At 39.8% G+C, this 14,998-nt stretch overlaps 1 protein-coding gene across 1 annotated transcript in view; it reads left to right on the plus strand.

Annotated features, from left to right (window-relative positions):
* The first annotated feature begins 2,576 nt into the window (after positions 1-2,576).
* Positions 2,577-14,998, plus strand: part of LOC122648899 — a 13,148-nt gene continuing 726 nt past the window's right edge. Inside the window, exons 1-5 of the mRNA XM_043842203.1 lie at positions 2,577-2,831; positions 3,087-3,193; positions 3,449-3,514; positions 4,238-4,320; positions 5,772-5,818. Of these exons, the coding sequence (XP_043698138.1) occupies positions 2,623-2,831; positions 3,087-3,193; positions 3,449-3,514; positions 4,238-4,320; positions 5,772-5,818 (512 nt within the window). The 5' untranslated portion in view covers positions 2,577-2,622. The remainder of the gene's footprint in view (positions 2,832-3,086; positions 3,194-3,448; positions 3,515-4,237; positions 4,321-5,771; positions 5,819-14,998) is intronic.

Raw genomic sequence — 14,998 nt, forward strand, 5'->3', positions numbered from 1 at the left:
AACTGAAATGATGTGTTAAATCATGGATTTTTATTGACTTCTCCTGGAACTGAATAATGTGTTAGTTAATAGAATTTTTTAGTTTGCTGGGTTTGATTTTCAGTTTGGATAATCGTTTAGAGTTTGATTGGGTTTGATTTTCAGTTTCAAACCCTAAACGATTTGGGGAAGATGAGGGCAATTTGGTCATTTTATTGGTGGGTTTTTGTCACAAGGGCATTTTGGTCATTAGATTCCCTAAAACTAACATCTAAGGTCCCAAATTAACGGATTGGACCAAAATACTACAATGTTTTGAAAGTAGGGGGAGTTTACAATTAGAAAAGTTGTAGGGGGCATTTGGACAAATGAGCATTTTTAGGGGGCATTTATTAAAAACCCTTTGTTTTTAACAAGTGGGACTCACACCCATCTTCTCCATGGATTAAAATCCTCTCCAGTGCATCGATCTGGTGATGTAGTGTGAACTTGAGAGCTCAACACGTAGATGATGTTTCATCCAACGGTGCAAGATCGATTGACTTAGTTATTTTTTCTTTCTTTCTTCTCGAGCTCCCACCGTTGGATGTCGCACTGATCCACGTGTCGAGCTCTGAAGCCCACACTGTAGTGCACCGCCAGATCAGTGCATTGCAGAGGATTTTTTTTCTTTTCATTCTCCATCATCACTCACCTCCTCCAAGAAATTTATCCTCTCAAGTTTGGTGCATTGCCCAGTGCACAACACTTAAGAATCCAACCGACCACCCAACACTTGAAAGGATAAAAAGATGCCACTATTCATGTTTTTACGGTTGGATTCCTACACTTGAGAGGACGAAAATTTCCTCTTGCAACCCCGCTCCAGAATCCCACCATGACCCCCTGCTACATCTCCGAATCCCATCCTCACCCTTGTTCCGCTCCTAAAACCCACACATGCAAATTCTAGAAGAAAATTTTGGCATCCCAATATTGAAGTATGTCCATCAAACCCGAGTTACTTTGAAGGGAAGCAGTTTTCTATATGGGAGTATGGCCTACGCCAACACTCCCATGTATCTATCTCTCTCCTCCTCAAAACAAGGGGGGTAGGGGTGTCTTTTTCATATAGGGAGGAGAGTGATAGAATCATGGGAGTGCTCGCATTGGCCACACTCCCGGGTAGAGTTCTTTTTTCCTAATTTGAATAAATAAATTTAATTTTATATTATTACATGAATCTCTTTTACGGGCTTATAACATTGTTCTATGGGTTTTCACCCAAAATAGTTATTGACTAGGGATAGGATTGGACATCATGTTCATATGGTCGTTACATTGTATGTCACTAGAAATGAGTAAGAATGTCAATGGATAGTCGAAAATTCGTATTCGATCCGGGTTTGTATCTATTTAGGAGAATCTGTGTTTAAAAAATTACTATCTGAAAACTATCTGAATCCGTCTGAAAACTAATATGATATTATCTGAATCCGTCTGAATATAATCGTATACGAATATGATAATGCCACTATCCGATCGAATTTAATCCATTTACATCTCTAAATAGGAGAGGGGTTGTCTTTTCTAGAGAATGACCTTTTTTTTTTGGGTAGTTTTAGATTGAACACAAATATTGCCACATGGTAGGTCAAATCAAGGTATTTTTTCAAGTATTGATGTCGTCTACCATATTGTGTTGATAATATCTACCGTATTGGTTTTAAACATATCTATTTTATGATAGAGAATTGATAAATAAAAAAGGGAGTAAGAATGCAATCTAGGTGCATATGGCGCGCTGCCCTTGCGCCCAAACACAGGGGTGAGAGAAATGACCACCGCATCCCCAGGAAATTTTGCCTTACCATGGGGTTACAACAGTCATTCCGCCCGTGCCTATGTCTGGGCATAGGAGCAGCGCAGCACACGCGCCCAAGTAGCATTCTTTCCCTAAAGAAAATTATGGAAGAAAGAACGCCACCCGGTTGCGCAGCGCACGCCGCCCCTGCTTTGACAGTGGCATGCGTGGGTGCGCGTAATGACCACTGCATCCCCTGGAAAGATGGAAATGACCAATGGTGCGACGGTCATTTTGCGTGCCCTTGTGTCTGCGTAGAGCGCCGTAGGGACGGCGTGTACTACGCGATGGGGTGGCAATGTGACATTCTCTTTCCCGAAAATTATATACAAAATTAGATTGTATATAATTCAATATAAACTGATCAATTTGATACAGAAGAGTATCAAAACCCAAAAATTCTCTTTCCTAACTATTTTTTTGGCCAAAATCTAAATGGATTCTCATCTACACAAAACATTTAAACCATCACTTAGAAAATAAACAAAATTTACATTAAAGCATATCAGACTAGAGATCGAATATCTAATTCACAACTTGGAAGTATGTTATTTGAATCCTTTTTTTTTTTTTTCATGGTTGTTAAAAAATACCATGAATTTGTGCTTTTTTTTTTGAAAATTTCAAATAATAACATTTTAACTTAAAAAATATCAATTTTCTTAATATTCTTGTGTTGGTACTTGGCTGTTTATACGTGCATTATCTTGCATGGACCAATTAAAACCATAAATTATTACCAAAAAAAAATTAAAACCATAAATTACAGAAATATTGGAATGTGTATTGTGTAGAGAAAAATGGCGACTTCAATTTCTTGTTGCCTCAATTCTTCTCTCAAGTCTCATTATCTCTCCTCATATTCATATCCGTTTAAATATTTGCAGAGAACCCAGAGCTTTCGCTGCTACTCGAGTACAGGGGACAGCAATCAAACGCCTCGGCTTTTGAAGATTGCAGTTAATGGAGTCACTGAGATTCTACGGCTCTTCTCCTCGGGCAAGGAGAGGTGATATTTCTACCTTCTGATGGGTTATAACTTACAATTCGTTTCTACTCTATCTGCACTGTACTTTGGTTTCTCTGTTTCACTTGTGTAAGCCATGGATTGAGAAACTACAAAAGCGATGGTCATTGGACTCTGTGAGGGTTTGGAGTCTGTGTTGAAACAGCTAATTTTTCTCGGCGTATAATCTGTTTGTGAATGGTACTAGGTGTGCGCTTCTCTACTTTATGTTTTTTTAACTCTTGTGTTGCTCTACAGATTGGATGGGACGAAGTATACACAGGGGGATGAGCCTTCGATTTCTGATATAGATGATGTTATTGTGGTCCTTAAATCGGATTATGATAAAGCTTATTTCGTTACAGGTGAGATTTTTTTTTTGCGTTTTTCCTCTTCCTTTTTGGTGTTTGGCTAAGTGACTTTGAGTTATTGATTGGAAATTAGACGGTTCATATTCTTCAAACTTGTTGCAAAGGTATAAAAAAAGTCTGTAAGAAGACCTTCCCAATCTTGGATTTCAAAATTAATCAATCCCTTCGCGTGGACAATATTGGTTTCTGTTAGCAATTTTCATCACGATAAAAAGATTGAGGCAGCTAAAACTTTCTGATTTGAAACAGGAAATTTTACTCCCACAATTTATGCTGATGACTGCATTTTTGAAGACCCGACTATTAAATTCCGTGGTAGGAATCCTTTCTTAGTTATTTTATGGAAGCTTATTTTAGCTCTTCATTATTAACAGAAGTTCATGACTCAGATCACAGACTGTAATGAGCTGTACATGGCTATATGGTGTTTTTGCTTCTTAGTATATTCAGGGGTTCAAGGTCCCCAGCTTACCTATTACACCCCAACTCCCCCAAGAAAAAGTTTCATTAAGCAATGATATAGTTGTCTTATACTTCTCAGATCCTTATAGGTGCAGTTGTTTTAATAAGTTGGTTCATCTGGTAAGTTAATATGTTTTATGTTGGTCTAGGGATAAAGCAATCAAAGCATGTGTAGAAAAAGGCAAATTGTGTGCACTAAGATATGTTTACCTTTATTTTTAATCCTCTCTACCTACAATGGTTTCGTCAAAGATTTGATGTTCACATTGATAACTTCTTGGTTCCCTGCTTCTTTAATAATTATTCTCTTGTGCAAATTTTGAAACTCAGTTGAAACTTCTATTCCTTTACTGTAATTTTTATTATTTGCCTCTGACTTGGTGAAGATCGCTGTCTATTCTTCACTTGCTTTTAGCAATACGTTTCCTTAATATCTTTAAAAGATCTGACTTATCTTGGGTTTCTTTTTTCACCTGATGTGACATTTGAAGGACAATAGGCAAAGCTGTCCACTGTACAAAACTACATATCAAACTGAGAGAAACCAGCTAACTTGTATGTTCTTCAACTCTACAGGTAAGGATCTTTATTCTCGCAACTTGAAGTTGCTTGTGCCGTTTTTTGATCGCCCATCAATTGTATTACAAAAAATTGAGAAGGTATTTACACTCTATGAGTATGAGTTTATATATACTTAAGGAGGTCCCTGCTTCACCTTAAATGAATAAATTGGATTTCAAAGGGAAGAACTTGCATCAGTATCTTAATTTCAATTCAAACATGGGTTTGATTCATAATCTACGTTCTGAGAAATATTTATTATCCAAAAAGGAAAAAATCGAGTGTTTGCTGTTTAAAATTTATATTATGCTCAAATAAGAACTCTACGTTCTAGAATGCAAATGTTAACCAAAATTATTTGGAAAAGTTGAGGGATGGAAGGAGAAGTTAGCATTACTCTTCCATTCCCACTCTATCCCACCCAGAGCTGCTTAGAATTGCATGTTAACCCATCTAACTTGGATGTTATTTTCAGCAGATGTGTCTGCTTGTTCTTTGAGAAATGGAGAAACATAGAAATTCTTTTTAGATGAACACTAAAAGAACTAGTAAAGTGACAATGTAATTCAGAGTCTTTAATTTTTGGAATTGTGCAACTATGCATGACTTAGGAAATGCGCCATTCGATTATTCTAATTAATCATTGCGTGGTACAGGAAATTGCAGTCAAGTAGCACAAATTTCATGTTATTTAGAACACATATTTTTATGACGTTTATTATGGAATTAGTTGTGCATTTTGTGTAGTCTTTGTTGGTTGGCAACCTCTAGGCTTTCTGCACTATAGGAGAACTGCCATTTTAACCGATGGTTTTATTGAAATTCTTTAAAGCGTTACTCAAAGTGCATTAACTGCAATGTTAGATTGATGACTAACTCCCTAACAGATGAGGCAAAGATCAAATCGAAAACAAAAACTCAGCCTAGTTTCTTATTTCTTTGTTTCCACAAGGGTGGAACAACAACAACTGCCACTAATGGAATACTATTCATTTTTAAACTTGATATGGTTGTGAAGCTGAGTGCTTGTACCTGCATTGCAATCAAGCAACTTTCATGGTTGAGCAGTGGAGGTCATTGTTCTCTAAGCTTTACATGCACAACATGAGACTTTGGAGTTGTTTGATGTTATGGGTCGTACTAATTCACATGAAAGGAAAACTTGATAAATGGCAAGCCACATAAAATTGAAGGGAAGCTAAAGAGAAGTAATGAAGTTAAAATGATACACTCAATTGCGAAGTGGTTATCGATTTGAGAACTCATTTTACCAATACATGGCAGATGATCATGGCCGTCAATCTATTGCATCAATTTCAATGACGAGTGACAATATGACAAATATTCTAAGAAGGAAAAAAATTCACAGAAGTTCTGATTATATCATTTGATTGGATCGAACTATGGCATTTGGAGTCTGTCAAATGTTAGTTTGCTTCCCTACTGCCAAAACCCATGTCTATAGTATCAACCCTTCTCTGATAAATTATGTGATGTTGGTTGATTAGGAATCTCATAAATCATTCTAATATTTGCTGCTTATATGCAGGGTATGAATTTTGAAACAAACTTTGTACTTGCGACATGGGAGCTAAGGTGCTTTGCTTGTCGATCCCAACATGTTTTTATATAACGATTGAAGTAAATTGATTAGTCATTCAAACCATAGAAAACGTCAAACTTATGAATGATTTTGCACTTTTGGACTGTAGAGAAAACTTGTACTCGCTTTCAGTAATTAATACAAAACCATGAACCTTTGGATGCATTTATACATACACACACACACACACACACCTACACCTACACACCCCCACGCACAACCCACCCATACCCCCCCCCCCCCCACACACCCCAACAACAACTTCTGACACATAAAATTCTTGGTCAATGATTTTGAATAATATAATTACCAATGGAACCATGGATATCCACATCTGTTTGTGTTTCCTTTAGAGGTTTCTGGTGTTTGCACTACCATGTTACATTGTCCGGTTACTTAAAACATGCTTGGTTACCAATATTAACAAAATACTAATAGTTTTCTAGACGAATTAATGTAGTCCTAGATTGAATATAATCCAACTAGAAGCCAAAACCAGGATCTGTTCTTCAAAGGGTAATTTGGTTAGGGTTCAATTAAGGGAAAAATGTTAAATTTAGGGTTAGGGGTTTAGTGGGGTCTAGGGTTTGATGTTGGGGTTAGGGTAAGTTGATGTAGGGGAGTCTTCCAATGATGGTCTTGTTAACAAATAACCAGTCTAAGGCTGCTGAACAGAATCAGCAGCAAGGTTGGTTGAGTTAGGGTTAGGTTTTGAAAGAGAGATAAGTGGGGATTCTAGGGTTAGAGTGGACAGATTAGGACCATGGTTGGATCGAGTCCCAAAGGGCTCGAAGGACACTCAGTCAAGGTTTGGTAGTGTTCTGATGGTTAGGTTATGCTGGGCAGTTTATGGGTGGTCTAGAGGAGAAGAAGAGATTGGTTAGGGTTAGGCTCAGGTTCAGCTTACTTGGTTATTGAAGAACGAACTTGAACAGATTTGTTGATGTAGAACAGTCCTTGAAAACCAATGGTTGAATCAGAACTTGTATGTAGAACAGTAAATGAAGAAGTTGAAGTAACCAAGAACTACCCGGGCTTCCCACTGCAAGGTGTCAATCGGATCAAACACTGATTCCTTCAAACGATCCACCCGGGCTTCCCACCACAAGTTGTCAATCGGATCAAACACCGATTCCTTCAGCTTTGATCAAACACAAGACAAAAATCTTCAATGGAGAAGAAGAGCAGCAAAATGATTTTCATTAATCAAAATTCTTGTACCATGCTTTCCCCCCTTACAACTACTCAAAAATAGACTCCTACACTAAAAAGGAAAGGCCTCACTCAATACTTGACCTATTAGGTAACCTAAACTGACTAGTAAACTGAAATACTGAAAGAAATAGACTCAAAACATGGCTGGACTTATAGAGTCCTAATCCCGCCAAACTTACATCGCTTAAAAATAAATAAAAGAAAAGTACTAAAATCACTTAAATTGAACCACTGGTTGAACCAGCTTGGACCCGGTTCAAATTAAAAACAAAAGACTTCAAAAATAAAACTAAGTATGGAAACTAAACTAACTAATCCTGTTTGCAACCTTATTACCCATAAAAGTGGTCTATTACATTGAAAACCTGTGGGATCAAAGGTCTAACATGTGTACAACCCAACCCTAGATTTATTCCTAAGCAAAGAAGCCCGCCCAGTTTGGTGATAAATCTGCATCACGAATGCCTCTGGAATGCAGTTTTCTTGTACTCTATATTTCTATCAGCAATGTTCTTTACTTGACAATTAAGTTGTTGGTCATTGATTTTGAGTAAGATTGTTGGAGCTTTGGCCGTTGATGTTGTCATTGTTATCAACATGGTCAGATAGTCAATAGACTCACACGGTGGTTTTGGTATTGCTGTGGAAGGTCATTGATAGATGACATGTGTGGAAGAGTTGAGCAGAATAAAGTGGAAAGGATCAACATGAAGTGGCCTAGACAGTGTAGGTAAAACAATTTCAGAACACTGGTTTTTGCACTGACATCAACATCATGTAATTTTTTAGTTGTCTTAGAGGCCGAATCTATTGAAGCTCAAAACACAGATACTATATCCCTTCAAGTCCTCTTTCCATTGAATTTGAAATCTGGTCAATCAGAATTTGTATAAGGGAGATATGACGTGAACATTATCTATTGCACAGAATTTCTATTTTGCACAAACGTGACTCTAATTTAAGGGCATTTCAAGGTGGCTTAATGTCAGATTCTGGAGCAACTCAAAACATAAAAGCTGTAGATCTTCGAGTCCTCTTTCAGGTGGCGCAAGTCTCAAGTCATTCCTACATTTGATGAGGGGCATATGACTATTTTTCTGATGACGCACTGGAGATGGTCGATCCCGGTGGTTAAACCAAGGACGAATTTTGAACTCGAGTTTCTTACTATTTAATGTGCAATTAGGGCTTTAGTTCCTAACTCTTACTAATATACAAAGATAGAAACGTGAGGAGAGAGTCACCTTAAGGAGAGAAGAGGAGAAAAGAGAAGGAGAAGAAGAAGAAAGAGAGAGAGAGAGAGACATTCAGGAGGTGGAACCCTAGACTCCTAGCTTCATGTTTCTTTATTGGCTTTAAGTCTTCTTGTGAAGCTTTGGTAAAGTGCCTTCAAGAGACATCACAAGGGTTTTTGTGAAGGGAAGGACACGAAGAGAAGAAGAGATTGTCATTGATTGGAGACATCTGATCCACAACATCTCCGGAGGTTACCCAATGACATAGGTAACCAGTTTGACAAATCCTTGTTGTGTTTTGCATTTGACCGTAAGCTAGATGTTTGAGAAATTGTTTGAGCCAATATTTGTGATGGTATTGGAGTGTGGGATCTGTATTTGTTTGAGCTTGTAATTGGGGCATTCTTATAAGCCTATTGTTATTTGTATCTGGGTGTCTATGTTAGCTTTTAGAGTGGAAGAAGAAGAAGAGAAGAAACTTCAAGAGAGCAGCCACGCTTTTGGTTTGGTGTGTTATGTCTCAAAACAAGAGATTAACATGCTTATATTGAAAAGAATATATAATTACACACAGGCCCTTGGCCTCATACAAATGACATAAAGAATACATAAAAGAGGGGTTATGTACATATATACCCTTGACACAACTATTCTTAACACTCCCCCTTAAGCTGGGTGGTATATGTCATACATACCCAACTTGTCTAACATAAAACTAAAGTGATGAGAGCTAAGTCCTTTGGTGAAGATGTCTGCCACTTGTTCATTTGTCTTCACAAAAGGAGTACAAATAGTCTTAGAGTCTATCTTCTCCTTGATAAAGTGTCTGTCAACCTCAACATGCTTTGTCCTGTCATGTTGAACTGGGTTGTGAGCAATACTTATGGCTGCCTTGTTATCGCAATATAAGACTCATAGGTTTAGTTGTCTCAAATCCCAATTCTTGAACAAGTTTCTTCAACCACAAGATTTCACACACACCATGAGCTATGGCTCTAAACTCTGCTTCAGCACTTGACCTAGCTACCACAGGTTGCTTCTTACTTCTCCAGGTGACTAAATTTCTCCCAACAAAGGTACAGTATCTAGAGGTGGATCTTCTATCAGAGATACACCCGGCCCAATCAACATCTGTATATACTTCAATTCTTAAGTGACCATTCCTAGAGAAGAGAAGGCCTTTTCTAGGGCATGACTTCAAATACCTGAGGATCCTGTAAATTGCATCAAGATGTCCCATCTTGGGTGCATGCATAAACTGACTCACCACTCCAACAGCATAGGTGATGTCAGGCCGGGTGAGGGAGAGATAGATTAGCTTACCTACTAATCTCTGATACTTTTCAGCATCCACAAGAGGTTCACCACAATCTTCCCCTATTTTGTGGTTCTGCTTAATAGGGGAGGAGATTGGTTTGCATCCTAAGTAGCATGTCTCTGTAAGTAGATCAAGAACAAACTTCCTTTGGCAAACGTTGATCCCTTACTTGGATCTTGAAACTTCAATCCCCAGAAAATACTTCAATGGACCGAGATCTTTGATCTCAAATTGCCGAACCAAATAAAGCTTAAGCTTTGAGATTTCAGCTTCACTGTTTCCCGTGACCACAATGTCATCAACATAAACAATGAGAGCCGTAATAGTGCTGCCCTTCCTTTGTATAAACAATGTGTGATCAGCTTGACTTTGAGTATATCCATTTTGCAGGAGGGCTTGTCTGAACCTCTCAAACCAAGCTTTAGGAGACTGTTTGAGTCCATAGAGAGCCTTCCTAAGACGACACACTTTCCCATTGTCACCAGGATGCTTGAACTCAAGAGGAGAGTGCATATATACCTCTTCTTCTAGGTCACCATGTAAGAATGCATTCTTTACATCAAGCTGGTACAATGGCCAATCACGGTTTGCAGCCATTGAGAGAAGTACACAAACGGAGTTATGCTTGGCCACCTGAGCAAGGTTTCCTGATAGTCAATGCCATACACCTGTGTATAACCCTTGGCGACAAGTCTTACCTTATACTCTCCACTGTACCATCAGACTTGAACTTGACTGTAAATACCCATCTGCATCTAACAGGGATTCTCCCTTTAGGGAGTTCAACAAGGTCCCAAGTGTGATTCTTCTCAAGAGCCAACATCTCTGTGTTCATTGCTTCTCTCCATTTTGGATCTGCCATAGCCTCTGCTACATTCTTGGGAATAGATATGGATGAGATAACTACAGTGAAGGTTATACCTGTAAGGGAGATAGAATCATAGGAAACAAACTTGGCAATGGGATTAGTACATGCCCGAGTTCCCTTGCGGTGAGCAATAGGAAGATCTAAGTCTGAGGATGTAGAAGTAGAGGAAGGTATACCTGTCTCGATGGATGGAGGCTAAGGATGAGGAGACGAAGAAGGATTTTGGCAGGTCTTCTTTATAGGAAGCCATGAAGAAGGATTTCTCCTGTCCTTCGTATACACCAGTAGCTCCCTCGGTTCTCTGTTCACCTGTGTACTAGGAGGCTCCCCCTCAACAACAGTATCCACAGAATTTTTCTTTCCCTTGTCAATCTGAAAAGGAGAAATAGGGACAAGAGAGGAGAAAGGAAATGAAACAAACTCGGGAACCTTTTCATCCTCAACACCACCACCAAGAGATGAACACTCCCCCTGAAGAGGTGACTGAAAATACGGTATGGTTTCAAAGAAATGGACATCTTTGGAGAGAAGCCACCGACGAGTAGGAGGATGATAGCATTTATACCCTTTGGATGTGGAGGAATACCTAAGAAAGATGCACTTTAGAGCCTTAGGATCCAATTTAGTGCGGGCAGATTTGCTAATATGTACATAGCAAATACAACCAAACATCCTTGGAGGAAGAGAAAAGGAAGAAGACCGTGAGGGTAAGACATCAAGAGGAACCTTGAAGTTCAAGACACTAGACGGCATGTGATTAATAAGAAAGACAGCGGTGAGGAGAGCATCAGACCAAAAAGTTTTTGGAACATGCATGGTAAACCAAAGGGATCTAGCCACTTCAAGGAGATGGCGATTTTTTCTTTCAACCACCCCATTTTGTTGTGGGGTATCAACACAGGCCACCTGATGAATAATGTCATGGTCAGGAAAAAAGGTTTCCAAACCACTATACATATACTCCCCACCTTTGTCAGAACGAACAATTTGGATCCGAGTTTGAAATTGGGTATACACTAACTCATAAAATTTTTTAAATGCAACATAGACATCACTCTTGTGTTTCAAAAGGTAAACCCAAGTAACCCGAGAATAGTCATCAATGAAAGAAACAAAGTAGCGGAAGCCACACAAAGAGGTAACAGGGGAAGGCCCCCAAACATCAGTATGGATAAGATGAAAAGGTGAAATAGATCTATTACCATTAGATGCATAAACTGTTTTACAACTTTTGGCAAATAGACAAGGTTCACAATGAAAAACATGAGTGACAAGAAAAGAAGTAAATAAATGTGGCAACAGTTTTCTCATAACAGAAAAAGAAGGGTGCCCCAAACGATGATGCCAAAGCAAAATATCCTCCTGAGTACGTCCACCTTCTTGCCCATAAACATAGGACTGAGCTTGCACAACAGGGGAAGCATCAGTCTCTAAAACATACAAGCCGTTAGTTTCACGACCACTGCCAATCACCCTCCTTGTCACCAAATCTTGAAAAAGACAATGGGTAGGAAAGAGGGTGACAAAGCAGTTCAAAGATTTAGTCAATTGGCTAACTGAAAGAAGGTTAGTAGCAAAGTTGGGAACATGAAAGACAGACTTCAAGGGTAAAAGTGGTGTAACCTGGATATCTCCCTTACCAGAAATGGAAGAGAAGGAACCATCAGCAATTTTTACCTTATCTTTCCCAGAACAAACAGAGTATGAATTATACAGCTGAGACCTACCACTCATATGATCCGTGGCACCTGAGTCAATGACCCAAGGTGTGGTGCCGGAGGAGGAAGAGGCCTGTAGTGCAGTAAAAGTAGGAGTAGCAGAGGAACCATCCAGGTAGGCCACAATCTGGCGAAATGCAACAATGTCTTCTTTGGAAATAGAGGATGGATCAGATTCAATGTCTCCAACATGAGCCTTAGGCCCCTTCTTCCGCTGTCCCTTCAGTCCCCCAGAGGAACCAGAAGGGGGCTTCCCATGGAGATCCCAACAAAAGTCCTTCGTATGCCCAGATTTGCCACAATGGTCACATAAGAATCGGCCCTTCGCTGCTCCCTTATCAGCTCCCTTAGCAGCCCCCTTATCAGCTCCCTTAGTGGAGTCCTGAGGGGTGGAAGAAACAAGAGCAGAGCGCTCAACAGTGGGAGTAGTCCCCATGGCACCCCTACGGGTCTCCTCACTCTGTAGATATCCACACACCTCCTCCAGTGAGGGAAGACTTGGTCGGCCAAGGATTTGTACCCTAAGAGGTTCAAAGTCAGAATTAAGGTCGCCAAGGAGAAATAAGACCCTCTCTTTCTCAAACAACCGGTGCACCTTGACCTCATCATCAGAACACAGTTGAAGATCTCTATAGTGATCATATTCCTCCCACAGGCCCACAACAAGACTATAGTAGTCAGAGATGCTTCTATCACCATGGCGTAGGCTAACAATCTGTTGGAGAAGTTGGTACACCTTTGTAGAGTCCCCAACCCGATCAAAGATACGGGCCACACTGTCCCAAATGTCTTTGGCAGTCTCCTTGCCCATAAACCTTCTTCCAATCTCAGGCTTCATTGAGAAAAGAAGCCAAGCAATCACAAGAGAATTCTCAGTGTCCCATTTGGAGTACCCTTGCTCGGCAGGGAGGGGGGCCTTGATGCTACCATATATGTACCCCATCTTCCCCCTACACCGAAGAATCAATTTCATGGATTGGGACCAATCCAAATAGTTGTGGTTCTCAAGCTTGGCAATAGGAAGTTGGATATTGGGGCTCTCAAAGGAAGAAGGGAGAGATGGAGCTGTTTCCACAAGGGGCAAGGGTGTTTTAACATTTTTCTCACCCATATTTGATCTCAAGTCAGCTACTTAAAAGGAGGAAACAACAGCACTTCAAGCAAACAGGTTTGTCTCAAAACAGTAGGCACAAAAACAGGGCAAACAATAGCCAAAAAAGGCTTGAAACACTTGTAGATCTTCAGAAAATACTCAAATAGCAGCGGAGTAAAGATGAGTAATGCTCCTTACCCAAAAACGATGCAAATGGACCATAAAAAATGGCCAAACAAGGCTCTATTGAAGAGCAGGTGCCAAACAAGAACTCTAGTTGGCGGAAATTCTGGGCAGAACAGCCAAACCGAGATGCAAACCTGATGAATGGGTGCTTGCAAAAGGTTAGAGAGAAGCAAAAGAGATCAAAAAGGACCCCCAAACGAAACTAGAGCACCAAGAAGCACTCCATTTGGATTCCAAACAAGAGAGAAACAAACTGGAGAAGATGACCTAACCAGTCCTTCGAACAGCAGCAAAAAACTGGTGAATGAAACCCTTCTTCACACTCCAAACTTCCTTCGAACACTTGCAAACAGCAGGATCAATGCTCTGATACCATGTAAGCTTGTAGAGTGGAAGAAGAAGAAGAGAAGAAACTTCAAGAGAGCAGCCACGGTTTTGGTTTGGTGTGTTATGTCTCGAAACAAGAGACTAACATGCTTATATTAAAAAGAATATGTAATTACACACAGGCCCTTGGCCTCATACAAATGACATAAAGAATACATAAAAGAGGGGTTATGTACATATATACCCCTGATACAACTATTCTTAACAGTCTAGTGGGCGCTAGATAAAGAGGGGTTGTAGCTCCTTGGCAGTTGTTGTTGTCTAAAGGTGGGTGTTGTAGCACCATTACAGTTGTTGCTGTCTAAATCGGGGGTTGTGGCTCCCTGCAGTTATAGTTGCTAAAGAGTGATAAACATTCGCTGAGCCCAAGGTGGGCATTACTTTGTGGATGTAGGCACATTGTCGAACCACGTACATATTCTGTCTATTGTGGTATAATTGTGTGGACATATATTTGGAGTATATATTCTGCAGGCTAGGTGTGCACACCGGGTAGATCTTGCCATAGGGTTGTGTGTGCCTATGGTTGAGAGGCAAGGTGTGTCACACGACTAATTGGGTGTAATTGATAAAAAGGCTAGTGCCAATCAATCTGTTTTTGACAGCCGTATGTGAGTGCCTGTGATGTTGACGAGTGAATAGAGGAATTTTTTAGAGTCATTAATTCACCCCCTCTAAGTGATGCTTTGGGACCAACAATTTGTATCAAAGCCTAGGCTCTGTTGATAGCTTAACAGCTCAAAGTGGTCCAGTTTGTTTTGAGATAGCATCAGTAGAAGAATTCCTATGCGAGCACCGCTCTTATTTTCAATGGGTCCCACTTTATATTTGGAAAATAAGGATGGTGACCTATTTGAAGGCTTTGGGGTGTGACATTTGGCTAGCAATTGCCAGTGAATGTCGGGCTTCTAAGAAGAAATCCAATTTTGACTCAAAAGAAAGAAAATCAATATTGAGTGGACTAGTTGACAATGTGAGTATATAAGTTAGTGGATGCACGACTGCAAAAGCAATATGGGACAGACTGCAAAGACTCTATGAAAATGAGTGAAGCATCAAGATTCAAGATCGATCAGAGATACGCCTTAGATCCTTAGATAAGTAATCCACCAGTGGATTTGAAATTGGAAGAAATGATTTATTTTCTATGGCT

This window comes from Telopea speciosissima, chromosome 1 (genome assembly GCF_018873765.1).
Source record: "Telopea speciosissima isolate NSW1024214 ecotype Mountain lineage chromosome 1, Tspe_v1, whole genome shotgun sequence".
Classification (NCBI taxonomy): domain Eukaryota; kingdom Viridiplantae; phylum Streptophyta; class Magnoliopsida; order Proteales; family Proteaceae; genus Telopea; species Telopea speciosissima.